The sequence below is a fragment of the Amphiura filiformis genome, chromosome 18, assembly GCF_039555335.1.
Source record: "Amphiura filiformis chromosome 18, Afil_fr2py, whole genome shotgun sequence".
Classification (NCBI taxonomy): domain Eukaryota; kingdom Metazoa; phylum Echinodermata; class Ophiuroidea; order Amphilepidida; family Amphiuridae; genus Amphiura; species Amphiura filiformis.
Window position 1 is genome coordinate 66474615 of NC_092645.1, and position 19807 is coordinate 66494421.

The 19807-nt window shown below is 39.7% G+C and overlaps 1 protein-coding gene across 1 annotated transcript in view; it reads right to left on the reverse strand.

The window, feature by feature from the left end:
* LOC140138944 (brefeldin A-inhibited guanine nucleotide-exchange protein 1-like) overlaps nt 1–18891 on the reverse strand; it is a 62926-nt gene extending 44035 nt beyond the window's left edge. The window contains exons 1-8 of the mRNA XM_072160724.1: nt 18759–18891; nt 17597–17704; nt 16135–16342; nt 14857–15091; nt 14058–14157; nt 8737–8985; nt 7430–7634; nt 6947–7067 (exon numbers count right to left, since the gene is read on the reverse strand). Of these exons, the coding sequence (XP_072016825.1) occupies nt 6947–7067; nt 7430–7634; nt 8737–8985; nt 14058–14157; nt 14857–15091; nt 16135–16342; nt 17597–17704; nt 18759–18816 (1284 nt within the window). The 5' untranslated portion in view covers nt 18817–18891. The remainder of the gene's footprint in view (nt 1–6946; nt 7068–7429; nt 7635–8736; nt 8986–14057; nt 14158–14856; nt 15092–16134; nt 16343–17596; nt 17705–18758) is intronic.
* Nucleotides 18892–19807: the final 916 nt, after the last annotated feature.

Consider the following 19807-nt stretch of genomic DNA (forward strand, 5'->3'; position numbering starts at 1 on the left):
GTTTACAGGGTTTGGAGAGGTATCAGGTTGCCTGTAGCAAATAAGTATGTTTCATATTCATCATCTATAATGGAGATACCAATGCTTAGTATAAGGGGTGCCATTTCCACCTTATGTGCATGAGATTTGTTCCCAATCTACTCAAGTACTCTTCAAGTATGGACAGTGATCATCATCAAGACTCGCAGAGGATGTAGAGCTGGCAAAAACAAACGCCGGCCTATACAAGTTTGTGTATCAAATCGTAGTCAATCCAACATTGCGACTGAAAAACAAAAACTTTCAAAAAACTTGATTAACATCAAACTTCATAAAGACGCTTCTACCGATAAAGTTATTTTAAAGAGCAAAATTGCAGCATGGAACGCACAATCTATGTCGACCAAATCTGCGGATATATGCGACTATATTGTTGATCACAATTTAGATATCTTAGCAATTACCGAGGCATGGTTTAAAGGCGATGTCCGCGATGATCATGTGCTAGCCGATATATCCACTACCCTCCCTGACTTTGTCATTCATCAACTACCTAGGGTAGGGAAAAGAGGAGGTGGTATCTGTGTTATTTTGAGGAAAGGATACGATGTCAAGTATGTTACTCACAAGTTCAATACCTATGAATGCTTGGAACTCTCCATATCTAGTAGTCAAAGAGATATTCTGCAGCTGTTTGTTGTTTATAGACCCAGCTCATTAACACTTAACAGGCAATTTTTCGATTTAATTTTCTCGTCTGCTTGAATCAGCTACACTTGCTACAGGACAATTATTGATAACAGGTGATTTCAATATACATATGGATGTCTTAGATGACAGCGGAAGAAAGACAATGTTAGACATCTTGTCCTCTGCTGGCCTAAAACAACATATTAATGAACCCACCCACATACGTGGTCACACGTTGGATTTATTGATTACGCGTGAATCCCATGACTTCGTCTCCAACATCTCTGTAGTTCACGGTCTTCCATCAGATCATTTTGCAGTCGAATGTAGCGTGTTGATATCTCGTCCTCAACCTACGTAAACGTCTTATTAGATCACGACAACCACGTACCATTGACTCAAGTGCTTTCTCTGAGGACCTTATTAGCCATCTGAAAGTGGATGACTGTGACGAAGTTAATGGTATGGTGGAGTCATTTAACTCTACCCTGAGCAGTATTATCAACGAACATGCTCCAATTAAATCCGGAGATTTCGCTCAGACCACAAGCTCCTTGGTATACTGAAGCCGTTCGAGCATCAAAAAGAGCTAAAAGGAAAGCAGAACGCAAATGGAAAAAGTCTAAACTTGCTGTTGATGAAGACTCATTTCGGGATCATTGTCGTGAATACAAGAACGCATTAGACACTTCAAAGACTGAATACCACTGCGCTCAAATTGCAGCATGTGATACACGGCAAATGTTCCAACTGGTCAATAAACTTTCTGTCCATAAGCCATGTAAGGTTCTTCCTTCTCATAATTCTAAGCAGGATCTGGCAAACCGTTTCAGCAAGTATTTTGATGAGAAAATTCGCAACATTCGCGTCGCGCTGGACTTGTCTGTCGGTACGATTATTGAAACATCCCAAAGAACTGAAAAATCGTGCAACAGCAGTTTTGACAGCTTCAATCTATTGACTTGTGATGATGTCCTGGACATAATCAAGAAATCTCGTGTGAAAACATGTCCGCTTGACCCCTTGCCAGCATGTCTCATTAAAGATCACTTGCAGTGTTTGTTACCATCAATCACGGCCATAGTGAATGCTTCTCTGAATTCAGGGACGTTTCCAACTCCTTTGAAGCAAGCTCTTGTTACCCCTCTGCCGAAAAAGGCAAACCTTGATGTTGAGGACTTGAAGAACTTTCGTCCCGTCTCTAACCTCCCTTTTCTCGGAAAGACTATAGAGCGTGCTGCCGTATCCCAACTTCAAGGTTACATCAAGAATAACAACTTGTACAATCAAACGCAATCGGCATATCGTCAATTCCACAGTGTTGAAACCGCTATTGTTCGTGTAACCAATGATCTTCTTAATGCCGTCGACGCCCATGGTGAAGCAATCTTGATTCTACTGGATTTGTCCGCGGCGTTTGACACCGTGGACCATAACATCTTGCTCCATAGACTAAAAACTCGGTACGGTGTCAAAGGAACAGCTCATCAATGGTTCGCATCATATTTGGAGAAACGACAACAGTCTGTGGTCATTGAAAGTGAGAGATCTAATCCGACTGATCTCGACTGGGGCTTGCCGCAAGGTTCCGTCGTGGGACCAGAGATGTTTGTTATCTACTCTGCTCCTATCGAGGACATAATAAAAGAACATGGCCTGTCAAGTATATCTTATGCTGACGACACGCAGCTTTATGTGTTGATTAAGCCTTCCAATCGTGACAGTGCACTTGATAAGCTCGCGAACTGTATCGAGGACATACGACTATGGATGACCGAGAACAAGTTGATGTTAAACAACTCAAAGACTGAGCTATTACATGTCACCTCAAGGTTTGCAAGGAATGTCCCCAATGTTGGCATCACTATTGGTAATAGCACCATCACTCCTTCTAAGGAAGTCCGCGACCTCGGTGTAATACTCGACAAAGGTCTTACAATGAGTGCTCATATTAACGCTGTTTGCAAAAACTGCTTCTTATGCCATCTATAGAATCGGCAAATTGAGACGCTACTTGGACGCGGAGAACACTGAGAAACTCATTCACTCGTTTGTCACATCCAGGATTGATAATTGCAATAGCATCCTATATGGACTCCCTGACAAAGAACTCAATAAACTGCAAAGAATCCAAAACACCGCTTAGAGTTGTCACCTTAAGCAGAAAGCGATCATATCACACCTGTAATGGTTCAATTACACTGGCTGCCGATCCGACAGAGGATCGTTTTCAAGCTCATGCTTTTAACATACAAGGCATTGAACGGCGAGGCCCCTGTTTACATTTCGGACCTTATAACAACATATCAGCCATCTCGGACTCTCAGATCGGCCTCACAATACTTACTTCAGGAAGCTCCTTGAAATCCAAAACATCGGCAGGAGTTTCTCAGTGGCTGCACCAAGACTTTGGAACCGGCTTCCTCTTGCCATTCGCAATTGCAGACAACATCTCAATTCAAATCGCGTCTAAAAACACATCTTTTGAATGAAGCATTTAACAACTGAGCATTCTCATGTTCCGTGTTCTGTACATTTGCTCATCGGAATTTTAAACTGTTTTTATCTGAAATTGATTGTGTATACTATTTTGTAAATTTTTACCTTATATGATATGTGGTTGTATAATAGGGTCTTTTTAGCTTGTGTTTATTTGATATTCTGCTTTTGCAGGCTTGCTGTATGGTTTTTATAACGTTTGATTCTGCTTATATGTAGTTTGTATTTTAAGATGTTGTTAATGTTCTTTAGATTTTAATATGTAAAGCGCATCGATGCCATGCTTTATGCGCTATATAAATTCTTGTTATTATTATTATTATTATTATTATCATTCTTTCAACTCATCTCAGTCATCCATGTCATTGGCCTTCAAATGCATTCAGTATTCAGCTATATTTTTACATGGTTTATGTACTGAATATACTACATGTCCACTATCAGCAGAAACTTGCCAACATCTAGATTCTCTCAATCTGCTCGTCAACCCTGCATGATCCACCATCATGATATTCCTTTTATTGGACACAAAAAGTCTGAAAGGAAACGTTGGCGTCACCGGGGTAAACGTGGTGGGAAAAAAAGACAGCCTAACCTTCCCAAAATGTTACCTCTCAATTACCAACAGTATTTATGACTAACGCTCAATCTATAGTTAATAAGATGGATGAAGTTGATATTATCTGGCGCCAAGAACAGATTGATATTGGTATCATTAGTGAATCCTGGTTCACCCTGAACTATCCCCATGCCAAGTAAACATCTCGGGTTACTCCTTGTACTCCCAAAGTAGAGAAGCTTGCGGGGGGTGGTGGTGTGGCCATCTACGTTAAGAACGAGATCCCCTCAAAAATGCTTGACATTCAGGTACCGGACGAGCTGGAATGTTTGTGGGTTGAAGTTAGGCCTCACCGATTACCAAGAGGAATATCTGCTATAACTTTCTGTTGCGTTTACATAGTAACTGATTACCCTTTCCAACCTGTTCTCGAGAAGCACCTTATTGAAACGACTGACCATCTTCGCACTCGTTATCCTGAAATGGGGTTCTGTATTTCTGGTGATTTCAACCGAATGAACATTAATGTTATAACTCGTGGTAATGATCTTAATCAGATAATTACATTTCCTACTCGAGGCCAGGCAACCCTGGATCTCATTCTAACTAATATCCAAACCCATAATTTACCACCATCTGCTCTCTCATCAATTGGTAAAAGTGATCATGCATGTGTTCTATGGAAGCCTAAAAACACCACTGCTAAGAACACAGTTAAGTCCAGGATTACACGGCCTTTTCGTGATGATAATATCAGAGCATTTGGTAGATGGATTCAGGATCAGAGTTGGAGTGAGGTCCACGAATGCAATGGTACTCAAAATAAAACAGATGCTCTGTATTCTGTGTTAAACAAGGGTATGGAACTTTACTTTCCTACTAAATTACTCAAAATTCATCAGACTGATAAACCGTGGATCACTCCACGTATAAAGAAACTCATATCAAAACGTCAAGCAGCATTTGAAGCTCATGAAACCGCAAAATGGCGCCAGTTGCATAATGAGGTGAAAAGAGAAATTGAAAAAGCTAAAGTGAATTATAATGCGGACAGAGTGAGAAAGTTGCAAAAGACTGAACCTCGTAAATGGTATCAACAAATCAAGTGTATGCTTAATTCCAGCAATACTGATCTTGACATGCACATCCCAGGAGTGGATAGGGCTAACCACAAGGCAATGGCTATAATGCCATTAATTCCAAGTTTGTGAGCGTGTCCTCCCATGTTAATCCCTTGGATCATTCTGAGCTTCCAACCTTCTTGCCCGCTGTGAAACCTGCCCCCGTTCTTTATCCATGGGATGTGTATAGCGAGCTTAAGAGAGTTAAAACTTCAAAATCAAGTGGCCCGGATGGAATTCCTCCCAAAATCATAAAGGAATTTGCTTATGAACTGAGTGGCCCTTTAACAGATGTGTTGAATTGTTCTTTTGAGGAGGGAATTGTGCCACACCAGTGGAAATCTGCCATTGTTGTCCCCATTCCAAAGCAACACCCACCCAGCATTGATAGAGTGAGGCCTATATCACTTACTGATATTTTTGCCAAGGTTGCCGAAGGGTTTGTGGCAAAATGGATTGTGCATGATATTGAACCATACATAGATATTAATCAATTTGGGAAATGTCAGTGGTATATCAACATCCCATTACCTGATCAATCTTGTGCACACACTTTTCCAAGGTTCAGACAAACGCAACAATGTAGGAACGGTAGTCCTCACGGACTTCTCCAAGGCATTTGACCTGGTAAACCACAATATAGCTGTTGGAAAGTTGATTGCTTTGGGGGTCCGGGGGGCTATTGTTCCTTGGGTTTGCAGTTTCCTCAATAATCGCACTCAGTGTGTGAGATATAACCAAACCTTGTCTGATTATGCCCCCTTGTGTGCTGGTGTCCCGCAAGGTACCAAACTTGGTCCCATCATTTTCCAGGCTGTCATCAACGACGGTGGTGAAGGTTGCAGTTCTCACTACTGGAAATATGTCGACGATCTCACATTCGTTGAGAACCGTGCGTGTAGTGAGAAAGGCAACCTTCAGTCTGATCTTGATGACTTCCTGGACTGGTCTGTAAGTAACCACCTGAAACTCAACCCTGACAAATGTCAAGCCATTCAAATCTGTTTCATGAGAAACCCACCTTCTCATCCCATTCTGAAGATAGGCCATTCATTGCTTTCTTTTGTTTCATCTGCCAAAGTCCTGGGCATCTTCATACAGCAAGATCTTAAATGGGATGCCCAGGTGGATCACATGTGCAAGTGTGCTAACAAACGCCTCTTCATGCTCCGTTCTCTGAAACGTTTTGGTTTCAACGTTTCGGAGCTGACCAGTTTACGTTGGTTACATACGCCCCCTATTGGAATACTCTGATGCCATTTGGCATTCATCGCTCACTGTTAAACAATCAAATACACTTGAGCGAGTCCAAAAAAGGGCATGCAGAATCATTTTGGGTGCTAATTATATTTTGTATGATAATGCAGTTAGTGTATGTAAGCTAGACTCTCTCTCTGCCAGGAGGGAACAACACTCGCTTAAGTTCGCGCAATCGCTTGCTAAATCAGAGCGTACCAACATGTTGCTCCCTCCTAGTAGAAGTGAAGTCCATGGAAGACAACTGAGAAATGCAGCCCATATCTCCAAATTACGTGCACGCACAAGCAGATTTGCTGAAAGCCCCATTCCCTACTACGTTAATCTGTTGAATAAGCAGTAGTAGCTTGTGTGCTGGTGGCTTCCCATTGTGCCCTTTTGCATCTCTCTGCTGTTTTTCCATGCCAAGTTGCTTTTTTTTTGCTTTATAATTTTGTGTAATTGATTTCTTTCATAATATTTGTTTATTGTCTCTTGTATAATGCAATTCGGCCGTTTGGCCGCGATGTTGTGCAGGTTAATAAAATCATATCATACCATATCATTTCTTGGGAGGGGAAAAATACTCAAAACTTAAGTTTTAAATTGGGCTCCACCCATAATCGCATCGAATTTCGTATCAGCCTGATATTTGCAATCGGTATCTTGGTAAAAAAAAATCTATTTCTGTTTATTTTTTCTAATTTTTTTTCAAAGTTTTTGGCGATTTTGGAGAACCACTGGACTTATTCTGCAATGTTAGGATCATTCACAGTTACGAAAAAATTACAATTTGTTATCCTTAATATGCAAACCATTATTAGCATTAGGGTTAGGGTTATGGTTAGGGTTCATCCCTTACCTTATCTAATCTTCCTGCCACATCCTTATGGAAGAATTCTGCAATGTCTTCAGGTCTCTTTGCTAGTAAGCCCTGCTCCTGTAGGTAATGGATGCCTTTGATTGCTTTTTTGTTGTTAAAACTACAAAATAAAGCAGCAAAAAAGATGGAGTTAAATTGTGTTTGGATCCTATAAATTGGCTCTTCCAGTTGAAATCCACACATCAAATGGAGTGACCCATTAAGGTAAATTTATTTGAAATTCACACTCCCTGTGTGAAAGATTAATGTCATGTCTTCCATAGGGGGTGTATGGATTTCAACTGGAATAGCCCAAAACCAACACAGTCAATAGGTATGCACAGATTTAAATAGACTGTAGGCAGTCATCATACGACCGGTCATTACACTTAGAACAAAAAACATATAAAGTCCATGCTATGTAGATCACAATAGGGAATTCTTACTGATTTCTTCGCCAGTGGTGTGGCTTGCTATACTCACATTTCTACACCTTGTTCCCATATTTCCTTCTGATGTTTGAGTGACTCAAACTGTTCTGGATTGTCCATTGGTGTGGTTGGTGTGGATAATGTTGGGTTAGATGAGGAATGGTTGGAATTCAGCGATGCTTGACTGCCTGAACTGGTCATGGTACCCTGCCCACTGTCTGCATCGCCTTGGTCACCGCCAACTGGTTTCTCTTGACCTATATGATTGGTTACAAGAAGACTATTATGATTTATTGAGCCAATCAGCAACATGGTAAGAATGCTGGTAGGACTGAGCTAAAATATTTTGAAGCTGTATTTCAATTGGTCACTTAGATGGATATATTAAGTAATAAACCAATCAGAATTGCTGTATGAGAGGCAGGAACTGTCTGTGTCTCCTTTGTCACTGCCGACTGGTTTCTCATGTGTACTACCTGCTGATTGGTTACAAGAAGACTATAATGACTTATTGAGCCAATCAGCAACATGGTAAGAATGGTGGTAGGGGTGAAGAGGCTTAATCCCATGAGTACTACCTGCTGATTGGTGGTTAGCAGACTAATATGATGTATTTAGCCAATCAGCAACATGGTGAGATGGTAGCATACATCACCTACTTATAAAGCCTTGATTTTTGCAGGGTAAGTTATTTATTACAAGCATGTACAAATCATAATTTTGACAAAACTTGAGGGTTTCCTCAGTCCTATGCATATATATGTTACAGTATGTGATCATTAAAACAATCCCAGGGTCAAGTCACATTTTTGAGTTTCTCAGATCATTAACAATTGAAATCTCTTTAATACAACCTTTAAAATGATATATCACTTGTCATAATTGCTTGAAAAATAGGTGCTAAAGAGCCAATTCTGCTCTTAAAATTCCTTAATTTATTTTAATTTCATATGGCTTAAAGTAATGATAGATTTAGAGTAAGTAATATTACACAAAATTAGGGTTAGGGCAAGGGTTAGGACTAGCTTACAGGGAATAATTAATACCAAATACACCCATCTGGCTCACAAATACACCCAAATTACTCACAAATACACCTAACTGGCTCACAAATACACCCAAACGACTCCCAAATACGCCCAAATGACTCCCAAATACACTCAAATGTCTTCCAAATACATCCAAATAGCTAACAAATACACCCATCTGGCTCACAAATACACCCATCTGGCACCCAAATGGCTCATAAATACACCCAAATGACTCACAAATACATCCAAATAGCTCACAAATACACCCATCTGGCTCACAAATACACCCATCTGGCTCACAAATACACCCAAATGATGTTTTTCTTACCTAGATTGGTCTGCATATTAGGATTAGTATACAAGTCTTTACTCCACTCCACCATACATTTCAATATTGACACTAAGCAGTGCAGTCCCTTCATTCGCATACGTTTTTCCTGCTGGGGTGTGGCCCCTAGCTCGATAGCCTGACGACCCTGTGCTATCTTGGAAAGATCATTGACCAGTCGCTCAAAGATGTTGGCGCTTGCTAAATTGCAGTCATAGTTTAGATATATATCCACAACACACTGGGCATCTGTGGAGATAAAGTGTCAGTAGTTTTAATGCTCTGTGTGCTGGGTATAGGCTTTAACATAAAAAGATATTTTCTCATAATATAAAAAAAAAGGAAGGTTTTATTTCAAACTCTAATGGTGACCCGCAGGTCAAATTGCTAGAATTGTACATTAAACACACCTAAACAGACACAATGCAATTTGCAGGCAGCAGCTAAATCAGCGCCAATATTGCACCATTGAAACAAACAACTATACAAACATCCAATCCAACCCAACCACATCCCCCAAGTAGGCAATGAGGATAAAGTGCCTTGCCCAAGGACACAACACATTGGCACGAGCGGGGCTCGAACTCACAACCTATGGATTACGAGTCGGGCGCCTTATCCACTCGGCCACACGTGCTCCACGTGTATCAAGAACTATCTTAAAAGGGCATTTCATGATCCACAGCATCATCCCCCCACTTTTCTCAAAAAAAGTTGATATTTTTATATCACTGGAAACCTCTGGCTACATAATGTTCATGTATAAAAAATTTCTTGCAGATTAATTTGTTTAGCAAACATATTGTGAAATTTGAATTTCGTTCTGGTATACCAGAACGAAATTATAACATATTGTCTATGGAGCAGTGTAATACACATAATCGTGCATAACTCGCAAACACAAAATCAGAATCCACTGAAATTTTGGGAATAAGCTTTTTTCATGGATATCTGCTGCAAAATGTCATAAAAAGAGGATGCAAGGATCACGAAATACTCCTTTAAGAACCACTCAACCAATACTAGTACTTGCTTGTACTCATTTTAATGCATTTTTCATGCTGATTCCAAATATGGTAATGAAAATTGGTAGAGGTATCATATAGAAGTCCCTAATATTTAAATGAGGTTATACAGAGAGTAGACAAAGTTGAGAGGGCACTCTATTCATGTGGTTTCTTTTATTAAACCTCATTTAAATACTTGGGACTTCTATATGATACATCTACCTGAAAATTTATACTGAAATTTTTGAATTTTCAAAAAAAATTGTAGTCTGCAGGCGATACCCACATGACAATGAAGGAAACAACATAAATCCACAACACACTGGTTTCAATACATCAATAAGCTAATCCAGTTGAAATACATACACCCAATATGGAAGACATGACCTTCTTCTCCCACATAGGGGGTGTAGATTTCAAATGGACTCACCCATTCAGGTAACCTTTCCAAATTCACACTAAGTGTGTGGAAGATTAAGGTCCTGCCTTCCACAGGGGTTGTATGGATTTCAACTGGAATGGCCAATTATCCCACCTCCTGTCAATTTGAACCTCTACCAGGACAAGTTGTTTCAATAACTAGAGTACCTGTTGCTGTGACGGCACTGTAGCTGTACATGAGAGCACCACCAGCATCAGATAGTGATGCTGTTTGACCCCCAATGACCCCATATGACCTGTGACCCTAGATGACCTTGGCTCGATCCCCTTTGACCTTTGATGACCTCAGTTTTATTGTATACATCCGTTGGAAATTTAGAAATCATTTTCAGCTATGAATGCTGGGAAGACATTGCAGTCCTCGCAGGGAGTGGTGAAATCTTCCTGTTCCTGTCGTCATATTGAGAATTTGTTATACCATGTTTAAGCCCTCGTATCAAGGATTCCACCCACCAAGTCTGTCCCCGATCGGACAAAGTTTGAAATTTGACCCCCTCCGTAATGACCTTTGACCTCGGTTGACCTCAATGGTATTTTGCGCATATATTCCCCTCGTAGCAAGGATTCCACCCACCAAGTCTGTGCCCGATCGGACAGTTTGAAATTTGACCCCTCCGTAATGACCTTTGACCTCGGTTGACCTCAATGGTATTTTTTATGATATATTCCCCTCGTAGCAAGGATTCCACCCACCAAGTTTGAGCCCGATCGGACAAAGTTTGAAATTTGACCCCTCCGTAATGACCTTTGACCTCGGTTGACCTCGATTTTATTTCGGGCATATATTCCCCTCGTATCAAGGATTCCACCCACCAAGTTTGAGCCCGATCAGACAAAGTTTGAAATTTGACCCTTCCGTAATGACCTTTGACCTCGGTTGACCTCGATTTTATTTCGGGCATATATTCCCCTCGTATCAAGGATTCCACCCACCAAGTTTGAGCCCGATCAGACAAAGTTTGAAATTTGACCCCTCCGTAATGACCTTTGACCTCGGTTGACCTCAATTTTATTTCGGCATATATTCCCCTCGTATCAAGGATTCCACCCACCAAATTTGAGCCCGATCGGACAAAGTTTGAAATTTGACCCCTCCGTAATGACCTTTGACCTCGGGTGACCTCAATTTTATTTCGGGCATATATTCGCCTTGTATCAAGGATTCCACCCACCAAGTTTGGGCCCGATCGGACAAAGTTTGAAATTTTGACCTTTGACCTTGACCTCCGATGACCTTTAAAACTACCCCATAAACGTGGAATGCCCGAGACCTATCTATATCCGAAATGTCGGAACGATGCGTCGAAGCGCGGCGAAACGCATAGCCGGACAGACGGACAGACAGAGCTCACGATTTTATTAGTATAGACTAGTGCACCTGCTGCTGTGAGAGCCCTGATGCTGTGAGAGCACTGGTTGACCTCTATTTTGTTTTGCGCGTATATTCCCCTCGTATCAAGGATTCAACGCACCAACTTTGAGCCCGATAGGACAAAGTTTGAAATCCATGACCTTTGACCTTTAACCTCGGATGACCTCCATATAATGTTTTTCATGCTCCCCTCATACGAAGGATTCGACCCACCAAGTTTGAGCCCGATCGGACAAAGTTTGAAATTTGACCCCTCCGTAATGACCTTTGACCTCGATCGACCTCGATTTTATTTCGGGCATATATTCCCCTCGTATCAAGGATCCCACCCACCAAGTTTGGGCCCGATCGGACAAAGTTTGAAATTTTGACCTTTGACCTTGACCTCCGATGACCTTCAAAACCACATGGTCAACATGCTTTTCCCAATACCTATCCATATCCGAAATAATCCCCTCGTATCAAGGATTCCAGCCACCAAGTTTGGGCTCGATCGGCCAAAGTTCGGCCATCGGTCAAAATTTTGACCTTTGACCTTGACCTCCAATGACCTTCAAAACCACACGGTCAACATGCTTTTCCTGGCACCTACCCATGTCCCAAATATCGCATTGATGCGGCGAAGCGCGACGAAACGCATAGCCGGACACACAGACAGAGCTTATGATTATTATAGTATAGATAGATGGGAAAGTTCGACTTGATTCTTATATAAGGCCAAAAAAAATATTGTTGTGTTGCCCTCAAGTGGGAAAATGGGAAAGTTGGGTCGGACGGTCGGATTTTTTTTTTTTTTTTTTTTTATTTTTTTTTCAAACCTTCATTTTTTTAAATCCCCTCAAATATTAAATAATGCTTCTTCAATTTGGGGGACATTTGTCAATTTTGACTTCTGGACACCAGTTAGACATCAATTAAAGACTAGTCTTTCAATAAAATGTGTACATCCATATCAAAATGATGCACTTGTCGGCTGCTACATGTGTCTCATTTCACATAATAGTTACGAATATATACCAGACTCATCTCCAAAGTGGGGTCACTTCAAATCATCCCAAGTTACATGGTTTAAGAATACAAAGAACATACCTTAACCATGTGACTTGGGATGATTTGAAGTGACTTCCAGTTAAGATGAGTCTGGTATTTATTCCTAGCAATTATGTGAAATGAGACACATGTAGCAGCCGACAAGTGCATCGTTTTGATATGGATGTACACAAATATTAATTTCAGGATTTCAAGTGAAAAGATTGATTTTTTAGAAAAAAACAGTAAAAATAAAAATAAAAAAAAAAAAAATGCCGACCCTGATTTTTCAGGATTTAGGGTAGGGCGGTTGAGGGCAACACAACAATTTTTTTTTTGGCCTAAATATTGATTCTTTGCTCTATTGCACTTTTTTTTTTACTCACCCTGTAGTAATATTATTGTATTTTGTGTATATTATGATGTTGTATCATGTGTAAGTTTAAGTTATATTTGGTAGTTTTTAAGGTTTTGCATTGTTTTCTCTGTAAAGCGCCTTGAGGCTTTTCTGCATAGGGCGCTATATTAAATCTTTGTTTATTATTATTATTATTAAGGGATGCCACTGCCTACCCTTTTCTAATCTTCCACAGAGGTAAGGTAGATTTCAAATGGCATAGCCCAATACTGTTTCAGCGATTTTCTACACTTAGGTATAAATACAAAATCTCATTGTAACTTTGATTTCTGCACAAAACAATTGAGGTGTTTCCATAGGCTATTCCAGTTGAAATCCATACCCTGTATGGAAGACATGACCTTAATCTCCCATACATTGGGTGTATAAATTCAAATGGAGTCATCCATTTAGGTTACCTATCTAAAATTCACCCTCCCTATGTGGAAGACTAAGGTCATTTCTTCCATAAAGAGTGTATATGAATTTCAACTGGAATAGCCATATGTCTATCACACAGGGATTCTCATAAAATCAGATCCAGCCCATGCACCAATGGTGGTTGGCCCTTGAACAGGTGGTGGGCGCATGGCATTCTCTAAATTCAGTAAATTTCCATCGTCAACCGTGTAATTGAATGGGATTAATTTGAAATTTTAAAACGCTTGAAATATCACAAACAAATGGGCCTATGTTAATAAATAATATAAATACAAGCTAAAAACCGTTGGGGTTCGATAATGAACCCCACAAAACTAACCGAGTATATGGAAAATGCCATACGGCCGGGCGGTTTCACAAGTTGCCGGCTCGATCATGTCATCCGCCGCCTGCCCTTGAACAGCTTTATGTACAGTACAAACAGCAAAACAAGGTACATTTGGCCTTCAAATGTGGATCTTTGACATTTGTTTGGCCCCTTCATGGCCTGTGAGGACCCTTCATGGCCTGTGAGCAAATATCACTGAGAACCCTTAGTTTATCACATGTGCCTCAGTAAAGGAAAATCTTGCTATTTTCTTCATAAGTGGTGTGAAACATGACATACATTTTAACATGTTTGACTTCAACTCACCCGCACATATTCTTGTCAATGCTTGCACCACCATCCATTTCTGTTCAAAAGAACTGGTGGCTGTTTCTAGAATGTTTAAGAAAATTTCATTGAAGAATACCTGCAAGAGAAATTAATAGAACTTGATGATTAGCTGGTTTATGTCATGATAACCCTGGTTTATGTCATGGTAACCATGGTTTATGTCAGGGTAACCCTGGTTTACATCATGAAAACCTTGGTTTATGTCATGATAACCCTGGTTTATGTCATAACCCTGGTTTATGTCATGGTACCCATTGTTTATATCATAATAACCCTGGTTTGTGTCATGATAACTCTGGTTTATTTCACAACACTAAGTCAATGGGTTGATAACAAGAGCGTGAACCTGTAACTAAGAATGAATTGTTATTATCATCTATGTTATTTCTGTTATCAGGATCGTTACTATTATTATTATATTTGTTATTTATTACCATGATTTATATTATTATTATTATCATCACTATTTTTATTGCTACTACTATTATTAAGATCATTATTGTATTACATCAATATCTGGATTGATTGATGAATGCTGACTTCATCATCAATCCATGGCATTATGTGTTGTTGATTAGATTACAATAAATCTAATAAAATCTAATAAAATCTAATCAAGTGATTCCAATGACTCTTGCAAATTGTGCCTTATTTTGAGCACTGCTCTGATGCACTCCTTCAATGTTAAATAAATACATACATGTGGACAAATGAAGTTGATGTTGGTATTTATCAACGAAAAGATGACTCATATACTGTTTTCTTTGAAACTTACCTCAATCTGTTTCTTGAGATGTGTCTTAAACAAACTCAACAGCGTAAGAAATATCGCCAGCGATAACTCAAACACTTCAGGAACTGATGATACTCCATTCTTGGAAAGCGCCACACATAAGTACTGTTTAATTGCCGTAATGAACATCTCATTGGTACGGAATACCGGACCTGCGTTCTGTATGACGGATAACAACAGCTGCAGAGAGAGGACTTTGGAACGAAGCTCGTGGGATCTGGAGATGAAAGAGGAAGTCTAGTTTAATGCTCTGAAATACACCCAAATGTATTAAGAATACACCCAAATGTATTCAGGAATACACCAAAATGTATTAAGAATACACCCAAATGTATTCAAGAATACATCCAAATGTATTAAGAATACATCCAAATGTACCAGGAATGCACCCAAATGTATCAGGAATACACCCAAATGTATTAAGAATACACCCAAATGTATTAGGAATACACCCAAATGTATTAAGAATACACCCAAATGTATCAGGAATGCACCCAAATGGTAAGCGTCACATATTAGTACTGTTTGATTGCTGTAATAAACATCTCATTGGTACGGAATACCGGACCTGCGTTCTGTATGATCATGTTCTGAGCTCATGTGATCTGGAGGAGATGAAAGAGGAACAGTCTAGTTTAATGCTCTGTGTGCTAGCCATAGGCTTCAACATATAAAATCAAAGTTTTGAGATATTTTCTCAAAATATCAAGAGCTATCAAAAGAACCACTGAACTAGACTTGTTTATACTCATTTTAATGCATTTTTCATGTTGATTCCAAATATGGACATTAAAGTGTACAATTCTGAAAATTTGAAACTTGTCATCTGCAGTCGACAAACGCATGGAGAGGGTAAGGGCAAAACATTACATGGCTATTTCAAATGAATGGATTCTATAAAAAGTAATCCTTCTGTGTACATTTTGCTTCTAAAAAATACTTTTCAGGGGGGTTATTTTCTGTGAATTTTGGGAGCCACATCAGACGAAATCATTCTCACACAGTGAGTGGCTGCAACCATTACTGTAGTTTTTGCACATTGACCGGCTGCACCGGTAATGTGATATCTGACGGTGCACCCGTACAATAAAAAAAAATTGTTTAATTGGCGTAAAATTAAAAAAATTCGGGTAGGTAGGTAGGTAGGGATTTTTGCTTTTTTTTTACTTTTAAAGCTGTATTGTGTTTGATAAAGGCCTACTTTAGGGTAGGTCGGGTTACGCCAATCAAATAATTTTTTTAGGCCTAATCAAGACTTACTTAGGGTCAGGTGCTCCATCAGCTAATGGCTTCATTGAGAGTTTACAAAGTGATCTAAACACCAAGAAGGCATCTTTTTGCAGTATGTGTGAGAATGGTTCCGGTATATTGGTAGAATCCCCTAGCTCATCTTCACTCATTGGTGGTAATGATGGCATGCTACTTATGGCTGATGCTGTCTGGTTGGATTCCAATGAGGACTTCTCGTCTGAAAAAAAATTGATATATGATATAGGGTGTAAGTTCAAGAAGCGCAAAGATAGCTGCCCTATGGACATTGTCACTGTCTGCATACTATACTGCCCACCAGACATTTAACAAGTCATGACTCGAGACTTGACTTTTCAAAAATGAAATGACTCAACTCGGATTTTCAAACTTTCCCCATAGAGATAGAGACTTGCAGACCTCAGGAAAGCAGACTTTGTGTGTTTGGTAAAGCATTTAAAAAATAGTAATTTAAGTGTTGATCTGATGAAGTTTATTACCAAAGATTGACTCAAAATCACTGAATAGTAGATATTTCGGGGAAAAAAAGATGAATTGGTAGGGCCTAGGGAGAATGTTGTTGAGACCTTAATTAACTAATAGTAGTAGTAGATCAAAATTGCCATCTTTTGGCGGGTCTCCCTCCCCATTTCCACTTTTTGGATTCCTGAGCATCCTGGCTAAAAAAAAAAAATTTAAAAAAATCAGCGAAATTGAGAAAGGTCTTCCAAAAATAAAAAATCACCTCCTTGGCAATGTGTTAAAATTCAACATTGAAAGGGTGCAAAAAAATTGCATATACCCCTTCAGCAAAATGCTTAACCCTAACCGAACCAAGTCTCACTAAAGCTCACTATTAAAACCACTGGGCATGCATGCATTACACATGATGCGATGACGCAATCAGCCTAAGTCATATATACCAAGGGAATCGCTGGTTAGGCTAGGATAACCCTCATGGCTACAAGTTGGTGACCTTTTGCATGGCATAAGAGGGGTTTGAGGTTCGAATCTTGGGGCACCTAGTGATTTCTTTGTTCATCTTCTCTCCTTTTTAATTTCTTCTTTCCCTTCTGATAGCAAAAAAAATATATGTGCTCGGAGAGGGTTAATTAACATATAAATTGGATTATGCGCTACTGCATTTGTACAGCTTGTGATTCGCACTTCTGCTATTGGTCGTACTGTTTTAGCTTGCTCGATTTTTGGGAAGGCAATATGTAAAAATTATTTATTTTTACAAAGTTTTGAGAAAAATTTTGTGTTATTTTGTAATGTAAAGAGATGGATGTGACAGTTATGAATTTGGTTAATAACTTTGCATCGGAAATATGTCAGGCATTGTGAAAAATCTAAACATTTTGCTTTGGACCTCAGAATATCCCTCTGTTCCAAAGGCAAAATGTTTGAATTTTTCACAATGCCCTCCAAATAACCAATGCGCAGTTATAACCTATACGTAATGAATTCGTACCTGATGCCACATTGGTGACTATTTCCTCCAAGATGCCTTTCACTATGTCCTCCACCTCATCACCACATTCTCCTCCTCCTGCCTGGGAATCAGGAGCATCACCACCAGCTGTGGTGGTAAGATAAAAAACACTCCAATCAGCTGGCTTCATTTTATTGCGCTATTCGTATTTAAGTCCATACTCCCCTATAGAAGACATGACCTTAATCTCTCACACAGGGAGTGTAGATTTTAAATGAAGTCACCCATTCAGGTAACCAGGTTTGAAATTCACACTCCTTGGGTGGAAGATTAGGTCATGTCTTTCATAGGTGTATGGATTTAAACTGGAATATAGCCTATTCCCATAATCCTTTGCAACATGATATATCACCTCATTTCATCAAATGACACCCCCAATACTTTGAAGCAATGTTTGAAGCGAGTGCAACACTCGTGCAAGGCTTAAATCGCCTACCCAGGTTTGATTTATAACTCGCCTAACAAATCTGCCAGAGCCTCATAAGGCTTCTTCACAAGTGCAATTTATAGCACACTTGACAGCTCACATGCGTACTGGCCAAAGTTTGAGTTATTTGCTCAATATCTTAAGAACCACTTAACGAATACTAGGCTTGTTTGTACTCATTCTAATGCATTTTTCGTGCTGATGTCAAATGTGGTCATGAAAATTTACAATTCAGAAATTTTTGAATTTTTAAAAAAACAAAATTGAAACTTTTTGTCTGCATTCAAAACTCAAACCCTGTACCTGTGTTCATTCATGTTTTGTATATCAATGTCTGATGGGCCGTTACTAACACCAATCATCTGGGGCATCAAGTGATTCCGCAGTTTCCGAGGAGTACGAGAGGTTGCGGATTTGAACCCAGCAGTGGTTCAGTACCCTCAAGGGAAAAATTGAGTTAACTTGAAATTCCCCTGGACAAGAATGAGAGAACTTACTGCTAATTATCTCATTGTAACCCATACAAAACTCAGGGAGCTGATCCTGGCTGCGACGCTCAATTGTGGAATGTCTAGGGTGTGGGTTTCTAAGAAGCAAAGTCCCCGAGTTGTTGTTAAATGGTTTATGGAATAATGTGGGGCTGTAGTGGTCCGTGACATCCTGTGAAGTGTGCGGAAACTTGTGGATCAAGGTCTAGGCCTAGTCTTTACTTACCTTTGTCATTCATGTGTTGTACATCAATATCTGATGGGCCGTTACTAATACCAATCATCTGTGCATCAAGTGATTCAGCAGTTTCTATATCTAGTTCCTCTTGAGAGCCGGTATCATACAGTTTATCTGTGTCTTCTTCTGAGTCTTACCTTTGTCATTCATGTGTTGTATATCAATATCTGATGGGCCGTTACTAATACCAATCATCTGTGCATCAAGTGATTCAGCAGTTTCTATATCTAGTTCCTCTTGAGAGCCGGTATCATACGGTTTATCTGTGTCTTCTTCAGAGTCTTACCTTTGTCATTCATGTGTTGTACATCAATATCTGATGGGTCGTTATTAATACCAATCATCTGTGCATCAAGTGATTCAGCAGTTTCTATATCTAGTTCCTCTTGAGAGCCGGTATCATACGGTTTATCTGTGTCTTCTTCTGAGTCTTACCTTTGTCATTCATGTGTTGTATATCAATATCTGATGGGCCGTTACTAATACCAATCATCTGTGCATCAAGTGATTCAGCAGTTTCTATATCTAGTTCCTCTTGAGAGCCGGTATCATACGGTTTATCTGTGTCTTCTTCTGAGTCTTACCTTTGTCATTCATGTGTTGTACATCAATATCTGATGGGCCATTGCTGATACCCGTCATCTGTGCATCAAGTGATTCAGCAGTTTCTATATCTAGTTCCTCTTGAGAGCCGGTATCATACGGTTTATCTGTGTCTTCTTCTGAGTCTTACCTTTGTCATTCATGTGTTGTATATCAATATCTGATGGGCCGGTACTAATACCAATCATCTGTGCATCAAGTGATTCAGCAGTTTCTATATCTAGTTCCTCTTGAGAGCCGGTATCATACGGTTTATCTGTGTCTTCTTCAGAGTCTTACCTTTGTCATTCATGTGTTGTATATCAATATCTGATGGGCGTTACTAATACCAATCATCTGTGCATCAAGTGATTCAGCAGTTTCTATATCTAGTTCCTCTTGAGAGCCGGTATCATACGGTTTATCTGTGTCTTCTTCTGAGTCTTACCTTTGTC